The 14,964-nt window shown below is 39.1% G+C and overlaps 1 protein-coding gene across 5 annotated transcripts in view; it reads left to right on the top strand.

The window, feature by feature from the left end:
• usp48 (ubiquitin specific peptidase 48) overlaps positions 1-14,964 on the top strand; it is a 253,629-nt gene that overhangs the window by 171,882 nt on the left and 66,783 nt on the right. For 3 of the 5 annotated variants that reach the window (XM_076268712.1, XM_076268713.1, XM_076268710.1), the window contains 3 exons: positions 4,930-4,992; positions 5,244-5,321; positions 5,406-5,530. In XM_076268712.1, coding sequence (XP_076124827.1) covers positions 4,930-4,992; positions 5,244-5,321; positions 5,406-5,530 — 266 coding nt within the window. Of the gene's footprint in view, positions 1-4,929; positions 4,993-5,243; positions 5,322-5,405; positions 5,531-14,964 lie in introns of those variants that run through there. The other 2 variants (XM_076268711.1, XM_076268714.1) reach the window with 1 other exon arrangement.

The raw sequence follows: 14,964 nt of genomic DNA, 5'->3' as shown, positions 1-14,964 counted from the left end.
TCATGTAACAAATATAAGATGTTTTACCATCAAAACGAGATGCATAGCTAAATATAGGATATCTTACTGTACTCTGAAGAGGCTAAATCAATTGTGGGGAGGAAAGATAAAAGCTGAAATAAAGACTAGCCAGATGGTAACTGCTTCTCCGTGTGCTTCATTCTACTATGAAAACAAGAATAAGAGACGCTGGCACATGTGTTAGGTTTACGAAAGAAGAAATAAATCATTTTATTTAGATAAGTCTTTAACAATTTCATTAAATAATCAGAAACAACAACTTCAGGTAAATAACAAAACATATGTTTACAAACAAGCAGTAACTATTAGAACTACAAGAATGACAAGACAACAGTATAACAAAGATCAACAAAATACTTTAACATGATGAACAAAGAATCAATTCATATTAACATTCACACATATAAACAATTAAAACATTGGAAGAAATTCAATACATTTAACAACCATACAGCATATCATTTGATACAATATATAATTATCGGTATCATTTGCCCTACACATAAGGTGATACACTAACGCCGCATTCACACCAGATCCGTGTGTGTGTGTGTGTGTCCATCTAAGCCTAGCAGACGATGAGGTGTAAATGCTACTGGAGTTGGTGTCCCTGTCTGTGTTAGAAGGATAGGCAAAAATGTATGCTTTCTACCTAACATGGGACTTGACCAAGCTCAAAATAAAGAAATTGTCAGATAAGAAAATTAGAAATTGAATTACAAATCTAACCAAACTATTATCACTATAATCCCTGTCATTATTGTTATAAGCAACACTCTTATCACAACCAGAAATGTGCATACGCCCAGTTGGGCGAACACACACACACACACACACACACACACACACACACACAAACAAACATGCTTACCCAGCTGAGGATGATGGGAGATTACTCTCCTCCTCTACCACATCATTGTCTTCCTCTTCATTCAGAAACTACCCATCCATGTCCCATGTCCATGCCACTGTGGTCCTTGGGGTCATGTTTGCCATCAGCAGTCGGCTGCTTTCACCTCAGTTGCACATACTTCTCTCCCTCCATCTAAAATAACAAAAAATCACAGGTCTGATAGTAAATAGGTTGTTTAGTTTTATTTTACATTACTTCCACATAATCTTAATCACCACAAACCTTGACTCTTTTCACTAAAAGTATTATTGTCACTGGAGGACTCCAATATTGCTTGGAGAGGTAACATTAGTCTCAGAGCTCACTAGGTGTTATTGCCTTGGCTAAACCATACATAGCATACCAGCTTACAAGCAAACATTGATTCATGAACATGAGTCAGGAGGTATGACAGAAAACATCTAAACAGCGTATGCATACACATACACACCGTGCATAGGCTACTGCAGTTGCGTAAAGACAAAACACCCCCTTAGAAAATAATGTGTCGATGAGTAGGCTTGGGTGTATGAGCTCCCATCATAGTTAGCCACCCAAAAACATCATAATCGTAGCAGCCAACCTTACAGCCTAAAAGCTAAACAATACTAAGACACATTTATAACAAATCTTCAGTCATGTATTCATGAATACAGCAGTCAATGAATAAAATCCTTACGTTACACCATCGGTGATCAACACAGTCTTCACGTCGGTAACGTAACATTAACTTTGTCATTCATGTCAGATGTTTCTATCTAAGGACTTGGCTACAAACAACTGTAAATTGTGCTATACATATTACAAAGGAATGAAAGGTTTATTTGACAATAAAATACCGATTAGGTGTACTTGACATAAAGTTGGCAGTCATGAAGCACGGGAGTGAACTTTATCGCGACTACGCGACAGAGACATGTTGCAGCCTCTTCTGATGCTAACGTTACCTAACTTAGCTAGTTTTCTGTATCAGCTGACAAGGAACATCGTTCAAAATAGAACAAATCGTTAAAATGTCAGTCCTAGTAGGTCTGTAATCTTGGTTGACATATAGTAACCCCCCAGAAATGACTGAAAATAATGAGTTTACTAAAGATTACGGTGTGCTAAAATACCAGCTGTCATATCAGCTGAAGTGAACACACACACGCATTATGTTACGGCCATGCATACAAGGTGTAATTACCAGCAAAAATAACTTAAAAACGATTTTGATGTAATAACATGGATAACAAGTAGTAATAACATAAAAAGACTTGTTTTTACCTCAGATGATCCAGTAGTTTCTCCTTTAGACGACGTCAAGATCAACGATGCATAGTGTTTCCTGCTGTTTTTCCTCTAGTGGAGGGAGACGTCAACTCTTGATTTTTCCTTCACGTAGTAAAATAAATTCGCGCCACAAATCCCTTAACCAATCATATCGCCAGAAAGCCTATGATGTGACGTTTTTGAAGAAGTTTTCATTGATAAAATTGGTTGGGGTATGGCTGAGTTATTAGACTGAACGTCATCGGTACTGGGGTACCGAAATTAGAGCGTGCGGTCTGCAAAGGGTTAAATGGTTAAATTATTTGCTAGGTAGATGAGGTTTAATGTAGTTGGAATGACTGACTGAACTAGGTAGATGAGGTTTAATATAGTTGGAATGACTGAACAGTTAAATAGGTGGATAGTTTAAAAGGTTAAATTATTTGCTAGGTAGATGAGGTTTAACACAGTTGGAATGACTGGACAGTTAAATAGGTGGATAGTTTAAATGGTTAAATGATTTGCTAGGTAAATGAGGTTTAATATAGTTGGAATGACTGAACAGTTAAATAGGTGGATAGTCATGGTTAAATTATGTTGTGGACAGAGGAAACATTTGAACAAGATGTGAGAATGACACTGTATGCTTAAAGCCTGAGAAACTGACAGTTGATGCAGGTGGCCGGAACACCTGGCCTAGGATTCTAATTGCTTAACTGCTCTATTATGATGTCATCAGCCCATGTTAAGTCTATGGGGAAATTTTGATTAGTTTTTAATTAATAGTTTAAAAAGTATAAAAGTTACAAAGTTGAAAAATACAAAGCCCACATGTCCTAAGTAAGACCTACGTAACATAGTTTGAATGAAGTTTCTACGTTAAACGGTTGAAGCTGCATTAACTGCGTTAGAAGAAGAATAATAATATTAAAATGCCTAGGAAGAACAGTACAGTGCATTTTCATGCACTGTAATTATTTGTTAGGTAGATGAGGTTTAAAATAGTTGGAATGACTGAACAGTTGAAACAGTTGAACAGGATGTGTAGGCTAGTCTTAAGAGAAGGAGACTGTATGCTTAAAGCCTGAGAAACTGACAGTTGATGCAGGTGGCCTGGCCACCTGGCACAAGATTCTAATTGCTGTGATGTCATAAAGGCCTAATAGTTTTTAATGAATAGTTTAATCAATCAATCAATCAGTTTAACTGGCTCTTTGATGGGGCTTAGTTGAGCAGCTGGAAGTTGATACAGGTGCAAATCAAGTTAATTAGCCCATTGTGATGTCATCAGCCCAATGATAAGTCTATGGGGAAATTTTGAATAGTTTTTTATTAATAGTTTAAAAAGTATAAAAGTTACAAAGATGAAAAATACAAAGCCCAGATGTCCTAAGTAAGACCTACGTAACATAGTTTGAATGAAGTTTCTACGTTAAACGGTTGAAGCTGCAATAACTGTGTTAGAAGAAGAAAAGAAGAAGAAGAAGCCTTGGAAGAACAGTACAGTGCATTTTCATGCACTGTAATAAGAAGAAGCCTAGGAAGAACAGTACAGTGCATTTTCATGCACTGTAATAAAAAGAAGAAGAAGCCTAGGAAGAACAGTACAGTGCATTTTCATGCACTGTAATAATTGGACTTTGGGTTCCATATTTGTATAGTTTTAAGTGGTTATGATGAGCAATATGATAGAAATTTGGTGATCATTGGTTGTTGTTTTCCAACCTTACTCCACGTTAAGCCATAGCCAGCGTCATAGTCTTAATGTCAGGTAATGTCCATAATAATTGGACTTTGGGTTCGATATTTTTGTAGTTTTAAGTGGTTATGATGAGCAATATATGAGAGAAATTTGGTGATCACTGAGCATTGTTTAGGTACATTGAATCACGTTAATCTTTTTCCTTTTAATATAGGCTGAAACGCTTAATGTCAGATAACATCCATAATAATTGGACTTTGGGTTTGATATTTTGACAGTTTTATGTCCTTATGAGGAGCAATATGAAAGATAAATTTGGCAATCATTGATTGTTGTTTAGGTACATTAAACCACGTTAAGCCTTTTTCTCGCCATAGGCGCCAATGAAAAAGAAAATGTTAATCTGAGATATTTTCTATAATCGTTGGATTTCAGTTTAGTTTGAAGATATGGACAGGCATGACAAGATATGGCCATGAGAAATTTGGTGATTGATCGTTGTTTTCTGACCTTACGTCACATTAAGCTTTTTCACGTTAAGCGTTTTAGAATGTCCCGTTTGCAGACAGACTTATACTTCATAGTTCTGAGTGTCACAATCACTACATTTCTGTTAGCTAACAAACTTGCGATTTTATGTGTTCACGTTTGCAGACAGACTTATACTTCATTGTTCTGAGTGTCACAATCACTACATTTCTGTTAGCTAACAAACTTGCGATTTTATGTGTTCACTGAACACTCATTTTCAGTAGGCCTAAACTGTTCGTCAAAGGTCATCATCTCTGGCCCCAGCTTGATAAAAAAAGTAGGCTCTGATTTAGCATAGTCTACTGTATGACTTCAACGTGGTGATCTTTAGTATCGTTCTGTAGCTTACAGTATCAATCAATGCCCTGTTTACCGGCAATGCTATAGCGGACTTAAGCTGCCATCTCGTGGCGATATGTTGTACATATCACGCAGCTGCGTGAATCACGGAAAGCGCGAATGAACCCACTGTAGTTCTCCAAACTCTTTTTTCCCCCACAATTAAAGTCAGGCACAATTGTGTTCTCCGTAGATTTTAATGGCATTCATCAAGTTTATGAGAAAGTCCACGCTCCACTTTTCTGCAACAGTAAAAGTAAGGTGGTTTCTATTCTATTTTAGATAACCCACTGCTATTGTAGAAGTCTGCCTTAATTCTAAAGTAAAATGGGAGAGTATGAAAAAATAACCACAAGGTCTTCATGATATTTTACCGCCATAAAATAGCATCTGAGTATGTTTTTGACAGACCAAAGTGGCAATAACCTGTTATTAAAGAAAAGGGTAAAATACTCTGTTCATCCATTCTATCTATTCTTTGACGGATTGTATGTGTTTACAATACAGGTGCAAAGACGACAGACAGAGAAGACATGGATACTGAGGGCATGAAGACCATCAATGAAGACATCCTCTGTCCTCATGGTAGATATCTGCACACACTTAATTGCAATGCAGAAATTTTACTTGGGCCCTCACTTTACTCTGTGTTTTCACCCTGTTCTCCAGGGGGCCTCAGTATCCTGGCGAGTGAGAGGAGGCTGGTGTCTGTGGAGGTGTGGGACAAACTGAAGGTGTACTTCCCAAAAGCACCTGAGTTCATCTATCAGCAAGAACCCTGTCAGCATTGTCTGGTAATGACTAATGACTAACTAGCAAAAAAAATGTTAAATAAGAAATCAATCTGTGAAAAGACATCTTGAGCATGAATGGTCTTATATGGTTATGGGATTTGGCATATGTTTTTGTCCAAAGCGACATACAAATACAAAACAATATAATACTTCAATTTATATAAAATGTTGGTTAGACTAGATTAAGGAGAATATCAACAATAAACTAGAGAATGTAATTCCAGGGAATTACGAGTGCATGAAAATGAAGCTAGGACAGACAGCATAGCTTAATAAAAGTTGATAGTTTAGAAGTAGACAGTTTAAAAGTTGAATGTAGATAGTTTAAAAGTTGTTAATAGACATATAGTTTAATGGATGTTGATACACATAGTTTCAGGAATGTTGAAAGTCTAAAAATGAAATGTAGATAGTTTAAAAGTTGTTGATAGACTGATAGTTTAATGCATATTGATAGACAAATAGTTTAAAGGCTCTATATAGGTAGATAGTTGAGGATAACTGACAGTTGGAATGGCTCTAATGTTTGCTAGCAGTTATGCTAACTATGTTAACAACGTTAATTATGTTAACAAAGTTACTTAGCTCATGTTTTCTAGCAGTTTTGTAAAAAATGCTAACATGCTGTTTACCATGTGACTTAGCTAACTTAGATAATCATTTTTAGCAGTTATGTTAAAATGCTAACAATATTAACAATGTTAACCATGTTACTTAGCTAACTTAGCTAATCATTTTTAGCAGCTTTGCTAAACTAGCATGCTAACGATGCTAATATGCTAACTATGCTAACCATGTGACTCAGCTAACTTAGCTAATCATTTTTAGCAGTTATGCTAAAATGCTAATTATGCTAACAATGCTAATTATGCCATCTAGCTAGTGAGGACTTTTATTTTGAAATAGTTGAAGGCAGAGGATACAGTTGATGGGAGTCATAGTTGACTGACAGTTACAACAGTTGAACAGTTGACAGTAGTTGAACAGTTAAAAAGTTGGATAGTTTAAAGGGACTTTTATTTTGAAACAGTTGTGGGCACAGGAAGCAGTTGAACAGGATCTGAAGTCTTAATACAGCCATATTGTATGCATAAAGACTGAGACAGCCTGAGGCTACGTTTATACGGTGACGATGAAAAGAGAAGATACAGAAGTGGCGTCTCGTCTTCATTTTTTTTATTCGCGTTTAGACGAGCATTCTCAGGGGGAAATCTTTGTTTATATGAAGACGCAAGAGTATGTGATATTCGATTGGATATGCATTCCAGACTGCTGGGTGGTGGTGTGATAGAACCCCGGTCACGCGCAGACATTCTAATTTGACAGTTTAGCCAGAAAGGTAATCAAGGATCTTTGGTTTAGCCGTTTAGACGGAGACGCAACCCGGGTCGTCTTCAAAACTCTACACTCTGGAAGGAGTCTTCAGATTTTTGCGTCTTCAAGCCCCGATGGCGGGGTCGCCGTGTAAACGAAAGGCACTTATGATAAAATATTTTGTCGTCTTCCTTCGCAATCGTTCTCGTATAAACGGCCTCTGAGACAGTGGCTGCAGGTGGCCTGAACACCTGGCATAGGATTCTAATTGCTCTATTGTGATGTCATAATCTAATGTTAAGTCAATGGGGAAATTTTTGTAGTTTTTAATTAATAGTTTAAAAAGTATTGAAAAAGTTGAAAATACATAGCTGAAGTCACATAAGTAAGACCTACGCAACACAGTTTGAATGAAGTTTCTAAGTTAAACGGTTGAAGCTGTATTAAACGCACAAAAAGCGTTAGAAGAAGAATAACTAGAAAATGTAATTCCAGGGAATTACGAGTGCATGAAAATGAAGCTAGGACAGACATAGCATAGCTTAATAAAAAGTTGATAGTTTAGACAGACAGTTTAAAAGTTGAATGTAGATAGTTTAACAGTTGTTAATAGACAGATAGTTTCATAGACAGATAGTTTAATGAATGTTGAAAGTTTAAAAGTTATATGTAGATAGTTTAAAGGTTGTTGACATACTGATAGTTTAATGCGTGTTGGTAGACAAATAGTTTAAAGGCTCTATATAGGTAGATAGTTGACGATAACTGACAGTTGGAATGGCACTAATGTTTGCTAGCAGTTATGCTAACAAAGCTAATTATTTTGACCAAGTTAGTTAACTTAGCTCATGTTTTCTAGCAGTTTTGGAAAAAATGCTAACATGCTAACCATGTTGCTTAGCTAACTTAGCTAATCATTTTTAGCAGTTATGCTAAAATGCTAACTATACTAACATGCTATGCTAATCACGTTACTTAGCTAACTTAGCTAATCATTTGTAGCAGTTTTACTAAATTGAAAAATTCGGATAACAGTAGAGTGCATTTTCATGCACTCCATTCAATCAAATATAATAGGTGAAGATCATGCGGGATTATAGGAGATAAGTAGCTTGTAATGACAACTTCTATGATTTTGGTCATGACAAGGAACTATCTCCAGATGCAAATGGTTCCGTATCCTATTACTCATATTCCATTAAAGTGGAAATGAAGCAGTGAGAACTGTGACCATTTTTTGGTTGCTTTTTCATTTTTGAAGATACATGGATTTTCATTAAACCTAAAATTCAAGTAGTTTCACTGGAAAATTACATATGAATAACGACTTTCGCCACTAGGGCGCGGCCATGTTTTAAAAATGCAGGCGCTACGTCATCAGAATGGTTAGCGTTAGTTCGTGGATGTTTTATCCATTAAGGATGTTCACTTTATTTCAATATGCCTACGCAAATTCTGTTGACGTTTGTTTTTGTGTTTGTACAAGAACAAAAGCCGCTGTAATATAGCCTGTAGGCCTATCAGAGACAGTACTTAATTAGATTTAACTTCAGTCGCAATCAGTGTTGCCAGTTACCTTGAAAAAGTAATCTGATTACTGATTACTCCTTTAAAAAGTAACTTAGTTACTTTACTGATTACTTGATTTTAAAAGTAACTAAGTTAGATTACAAATTACTTTTAGTTACTTTCAGCAGCTGCCAACAACACCCCCGCCGCCTCAACATAAAAATGACAACCGGTTTTGATAGATAGATACTTTATTGATCCCCAAGGGGAAATTCAAGGTCTCAGTAGCATACAGACATCACACACAACATGCACTTACAGCAGAAAAAGTTATATACATATAAAAAAAAAAACTCCACTGTACAATGTGATAAGTTTTAGGGATTAAATATCTAAAATTGTATTAGGCCTATTTGTAATGGAAATGACTGACACATAGTAAGCTAAACCAATATAAGTGATAGGCTATTTAACCATAAGCAATGACCGACGGTGAACCCGCGCTCAAAACAACTTTTAAGAAAAATTTAGATTGGAGCAGCTACGTGTAGTTTGGGAGAAGACATTACATTTTGAAGCTAATCCAAATCATTGAATGGATTTGTGAATTTGGTTTCATGTTCACGAAAGCTGGTAACATTTTGGCCTTGGCCTTATGGCCTCAGCCAAGGGTCCCTTGAGCTGAAAAAGATTGAAGGCCCCTGTACTGTATTATGGTAAAGAAATGTGAGCTTCACACAAGCATTAGTGCTAGTAAGGTGTATTGTTATGTTATTTATAATGTGCAATTAATGGCAATATTATTTCTTGTTTATTCTCATTTCAAACCACACACACATCATATTGTGGTTATTATAGATGTGTTCATGATTATCCAGCTACATTTAATGAGTTAAGTGAAATATATTCACACACACACTCAAAACACTGGATGTGGTGGACATTCCTTTATTCTAAGATACATCAGTAGGCTCTCAAAACAATTCCAAACAGACATAATGTGCTTATAGAGCAGGCCCATATAGATTTTTTGTCAAATAAACCAGTAAAACCGTATAGGGGATGGAATATATAACATCAGTGTTTCCCATACATTGACTAAACTGTGGCAGGCCACCACGAAATCAAAACCGGCCGCCACACAATAATGTTCTATGTTTCATATTTGGTAAAAAAAACACAGTGAAACGTTAACTGCTGCTATTGGTCAATTCCTCTGTAGGTTATCTGACAGCCCAGTGTGAGAGGCGCAAGCCGTGCAACACTGTTATTTTTGCAGCTAATCACTGCTGTTGTTTTATTTTATTGATTTGATCTTAGTCATGGAGGCTAGATTTGAAGGCAGCCCGCAGGTAAAATCCAACGGGCTGCATTCGCCCCGCAGGCCAATAGTTGAATAGCCCTCTCCTAGAGCTTTTGAGATATTGCCGCTGCTACAATACTGAAAGGCACTGTTAGAATCCTTGGATCAAGCCAGGTTCAAAGTAACATATTCCACTGTCTGCTCACGTTGGTGACCGCACCAGAGCAAGCACACTTCGCAGTTCCTCAGGTAATGCACTGTAGGTAAATAATAGAACCCGGCCATAATTGAGGATTTACAGCATTTAAAGATTGTAAAAACTTCCAAGTCATGTTTTTTTATTACAGTGCATGAAAATGCGCTGTTCTGTTATCCGAAGTCGTCGTCTTATTATTATTCTTCCCACCAAATTTCTGCGTCTAATTCAGCTTCAACCTTTCAACGTAGAAACTTTGTTCAAACTTTGTAATGTAGGTCTTGAAAAGGATGTAAAGAAATGTATTTTTAGTTTTTGTAAACTTTGTACTTTTTGATATTAACCCTTTACCCGCCAAAGTCGCAAAATTGCGACAAACAACGTCACTGATTAAAACAGACGATAGATCCATGTACGGTGACATCTCATTTGTACTCTCCACCACTAGTTGGCAGACACCCAGAGCTTCGATTCAAGCTCAACCTTTTTTTTTAAAGTTTTCAGGAAGCATGCGAGAAACACACGAAGAAGGCGTGCATTTCCTCCATAACGCGGAAGCGATGCAGGCCATAGTTTTGCACAAATTTAAGCAGAAATACACCAAATGTTGAAATTGATTCACCTATTCTGATTCTAAAGGATAAAATCTGCATTTTGGAGGATATGATAGATAGATAGATAGATAGAGAGATAGATAGATAGATACTTTATTGATCCCTATGGGGAAATTCAAGGGTCTCAGTAGCATACAGACATCACATACAACATGCACTTACAGCAGAAATGGTAAACATAAGTATAAGTATAAACATATAACTAAACTCCACTGTACAATAAAGACAGTAGAAGATAAGAAAACTAACAAAACTAAATACTAAATACACTATATAAATTAAATTAAGAAAGTCCAATGTGCTTGAGGGTGATCAAGCATAAGACGCTTGTAGAAAGTCCAATGTGCTTGAGGGTGATCAAGCATAAGACGCTTGTAGTGACAGGGCCGGGACTGGTAAGGTGCTAAATGCTAAAGTCATGGTGAAGGTGCAAAAAGTAGTCCAACCAAAGTCCTTTAGTTATGTGTGCATGGCAAGGTGCTCAAGAGAGTGAGTGTCATGGTGAAAGTGCAAAAGGTAGTCCAACATTAGTCCAACAGTGTAACAGTGCAAGAGTAAGGTCTATAGACCAGCATAAATAATATGGACAAAAAGGAGAGTAAAGTATAATGTAGACAAGGTAAAATAAAAAACTATTTCAGTGCAAGAACAGGTTGAGATAATAGGGTTATAGCCGTTCATTCATTCATTCATTCATTCATTCAGTATTGTAGCAGAAGCCTGACCGCAGCCATTGATCATGTGTGCTAATATAGCATGAAAAACAGTGTAGCAGTAAAACAGTAGTGAAAACATTAGGCTGTGTACAGTAGTAAAACAGTAGTAAAGCAGTAGTGGGCAGTCAGTACTCAAACATGGAGAGGGTGGAGAGGCAGGTGCTAAGCAGAGAAGTCTATCTCTCCTCTTCCCTTTAGTGAGGCATTGAACAGTTCAATGGCCCTAGGAACAAATGACTTCCTCAGCCTTTCAGTTGTGCATGGCAGTGACCGAAGTCTCCAGCTGATCAAGCTCTTTTGCTTTTTGATAGTGCTGTAGAGTGGATGACATTCATTGTCCAAGATGTTGATCAGTTTGTTTAGGGTCCTTTTGTCAGATAATGAAGTAATGCACTCCAGTTCAGCTCCCACTACAGAGCCAGCCTTCCTTACCAGCCTGTCAAGTCGCCCAGTATCCTTCTTCTTTGTGCTTCCTCCCCAGCATACCACTGCATAGAAGAGGGCGCTGGCCACAACAGACTGGTAGAACATCCTGAGGAGCTTGCTGCACACATTGAAGGACCGCAGCCTCCTCAGGAAGTACAGCCTGCTTTGTCCTTGTAGAGTGCATCAGTGTTGGCTGACCAGTCCAGTTTATTGTCCAGGTGGAGACCCAGATACTTGTAGGTGCTTACCACCTCCACATTGACCCCATCAATGGAGACTGGTAGCAGAGCGGGCTTAGACCTGCGGAAATCCACCACCATCTCCTTGGTCTTTGAAGTGTTGAGTTGAAGGTGATTGAGTTTGCACCACTGCACAAAGTCCTCCACCAGGCTCCTGTACTCCTCCTCTTGCTCGTCCCTGATACACCCCACAATTGCAGTATCATCAGAAAACTTCTGCATGTGGCATGACTCGGTGTTGTAGCAGAAGTCAGATGTGTACAGGGTGAACAGGACTGGAGAGAGCACAGTTCCCTGTGGCGCTCCGGTGCTGCTGATCACAGTGTCAGAGTGTCAGGTAATCTGTAATCCAGGTTACCAGGTGAGCGTCCACACCATTCTGCAGGAGCTTGTCTCCCAGTCTGAGGGGTTGGATGGTGTTAAAAGCACTTGAGAAATCAAAGAACATGATTCTCACAGCACTTTTCCCCTTGTCTAGGTGAGAATGTGTCCTGTGTAAAAGATAAGTGATGGCATCGTCCACGCCCACTTTCTCCTGGTATGCAAACTGTAACGGGTCTAGTGCATGGCGTACCTGGGGTCTGAGCATACCTAAGACCAGTCGCTCCATTGTTTTCATTACATGTGATGTTAGAGCGACAGGCCTGAAGTCATTAAGCTCACTGGGGTGTGGTTTCTTGGAGACGGGGGTGAGACATGATGTCTTCCACAGTGTTGGAACTTGTCCGAGACGTAGAGTCCAGTTGAAGATGTGCTTCAGTGGCTCCCCCAGTTCAGCAGCACAGTCCTTGAAGTTTTTTTAAAAGATAACTTACTTGATCAGCTGTAATGATGGGGGGGATGAGGGGAGTGGAGGGTGATGAAGAGGAGGGGTGCTTCTGAGAGGGTTGTCGTGTGGCTAGAGACTGATGGCCGTTGGCTGAAGCCATTGTTGCCGCACTACTCGTGGTCAATATATCGAGTGATGGTGGGAGTGAGTGTTGCACTGGTAATGAGGTGGGGTGGGGTGGGGGCTGGGGGATGGGCAATCAAACCTGTTGTAAAAGTGGTTCAGCTGGTTCGCCCTGTCCAGGTCTCCCTCCACAGAGCTGCTGCTCTTCTTAAGGCCAGTGATAGATTTCATACAGTCCCACACTTGCAGCTTCTGTTCCATCTTCCTTCTGTAGTCCTCCTTAGCCTCTTTCAGCTTATTCTTGAGTTCCCCCTGTACTCGCCTCAGCTCTGCCTTGTCCCCCTCCTTAAACGCCATCTTTTTCCTATTGAGAGGGGTCTTGACATTACTGGTTATCCAAGGCTTGTTACTTGGATAGCAGCGTACAGTCCTTGTGGGAACAACAATGTCCATACAGAAGTTCAGATAGTCAGTAGTGCAATGTGTGACCTCCTCTAAGTCCTCTCCATTCAGTAGCACACTCCAGTCAGTAGACTCAAAGCAGTCTCTCAAAGCCTCATCCGCTTCCGGTGTCCACTTCCTGAAGGTGCGCGTGGCAACTGGTAGTCTCTGAGCTTTTGGCTTGTACATTGGCTGAAGATGAATGAGGTTATGGTCCGACTTCCCCAGTGGGGGAAGGGGGGTGGCACTGTAAGCATCCCTCAGGTTTGCATACATGAGATCTATTGTCCTGTTTTTCCTAGTTGGGCAGTCAACAAACTGGTAAAAGTTTGTGAGGGTGGAATCCAGTGTAATGTGGTTGAAGTCACCAGAGATCGCAAAGAAGGCATCACTGTGCTGAGTTTGGAGCCTAGCGACTGTAGAGTGAATGACGTCACACGCTGTGTCCGGGAGGGCTTGAGGCGGAACGTAGACACAAACGACAATGGCGTGCGAGAACTCCCTCAGCATGTAGTATGGTCGTAGACTGACCGCTAGTAACTCCACATCCTTACAGCATACAGTCTCCTTCACTGTCGTCTATTGGCAGTGATGGTCACGGAGCGTTTGAATGGAGGTGCGTCTTTGCGACAGTGTTCACTAAGCATACCATGCTTATTTCGACCCTCTGCCCAACATAGCTGTAGGTGCCAGTAGTAATAGTGATGATAGTGTCCGTAATGGACGTGGTATTACACACAATTACACACGAGAAACACATAAGAAGACGTGCATTTCCTCCATAACACGGAAGCAATGCAGGCCACAGTTTTGCACAAATTGAAGCAGAAATACACCAAATGTTGAAGAAAAAGTTCACATGTCACATACTATGCTTATGTCGACCCTCTGCCCAACGTAGCTGAAGGTGCCAGTGGTAAAGGTGATGATAGTGTCCGTAATGGACGTGGTAAAGACAGCAGGGGTAGTAAAAATAGGGCTCTGAAGAACTACAAAGTCACCCGCGATAGGAACTGTTTTGACCAGGCTACTTTATTGTATAGTAGAATAGGGTTTGTGGTTATAGTAATAGATTACTATTGTTGGTTTACATGTGACTGCTTTCCTGTTCAGGTGTTATGTGGGTGAAATGACAAAAAAGTAAGCAAAACTGTTTTATATGTTCATGATCCAGTATTTACTGAAATGTGCATAATTCGAGGTTGTTGTCATCCAGTGACATCATAATATGCAAATTAGATGTGTACATTTACCCCCTTCATAAACTTTTGTTCATACTCAATGATTTTTACATTTACAGTAGGACTTTATCTCTGACCACTTTCAAGCCATGGCCTTTTGAAATTTTGATGTAAAAATCTAATGATGTTTTTTTTAAAACCTGGCGCCTAATGGGTTAAAGGAAAATTCCCGTATTTAGCACTTTGAGTCCCTTTTCTGGTTTGTTTTGGATGAACTAGAGTGGTTGACACCGAAATTTTGACGATTGGTCCTGTCTTGACTTTTCTGACACGTTTTGAATCGCCTTTGACTACTCAGAGTGGCTGCTGTCTTAAAACAACCCTTAACGTTCGTCACCGAGTGGTTAGTGGTGTTCGTTGATTATTAAAAGCAAATATATCGGCGCAATGTATGATTTCCAACCGTCTTATTTGCTATTGAGGAACTATTTATTCAGACACCTCACAACCGCGTATAAACTTCCGCTCAATATTTGAACCTGAAGCATAGATGGTGGCACAGTAATATCAACGTTCAATGAGTCTTCCAACAGAAATCAATGG

This window comes from Alosa pseudoharengus, unplaced genomic scaffold, assembly GCF_046254945.1.
Source record: "Alosa pseudoharengus isolate Yale_2024_CS ecotype anadromous, Long Island Sound unplaced genomic scaffold, YU_APseudo_1.1 YU_APseudo_1.1_scf_5, whole genome shotgun sequence".
Taxonomy (NCBI): domain Eukaryota; kingdom Metazoa; phylum Chordata; class Actinopteri; order Clupeiformes; family Clupeidae; genus Alosa; species Alosa pseudoharengus.
Note: the sequence above shows the minus strand (reverse complement) of the source record. Positions and strands in the feature narration are given on the sequence as shown.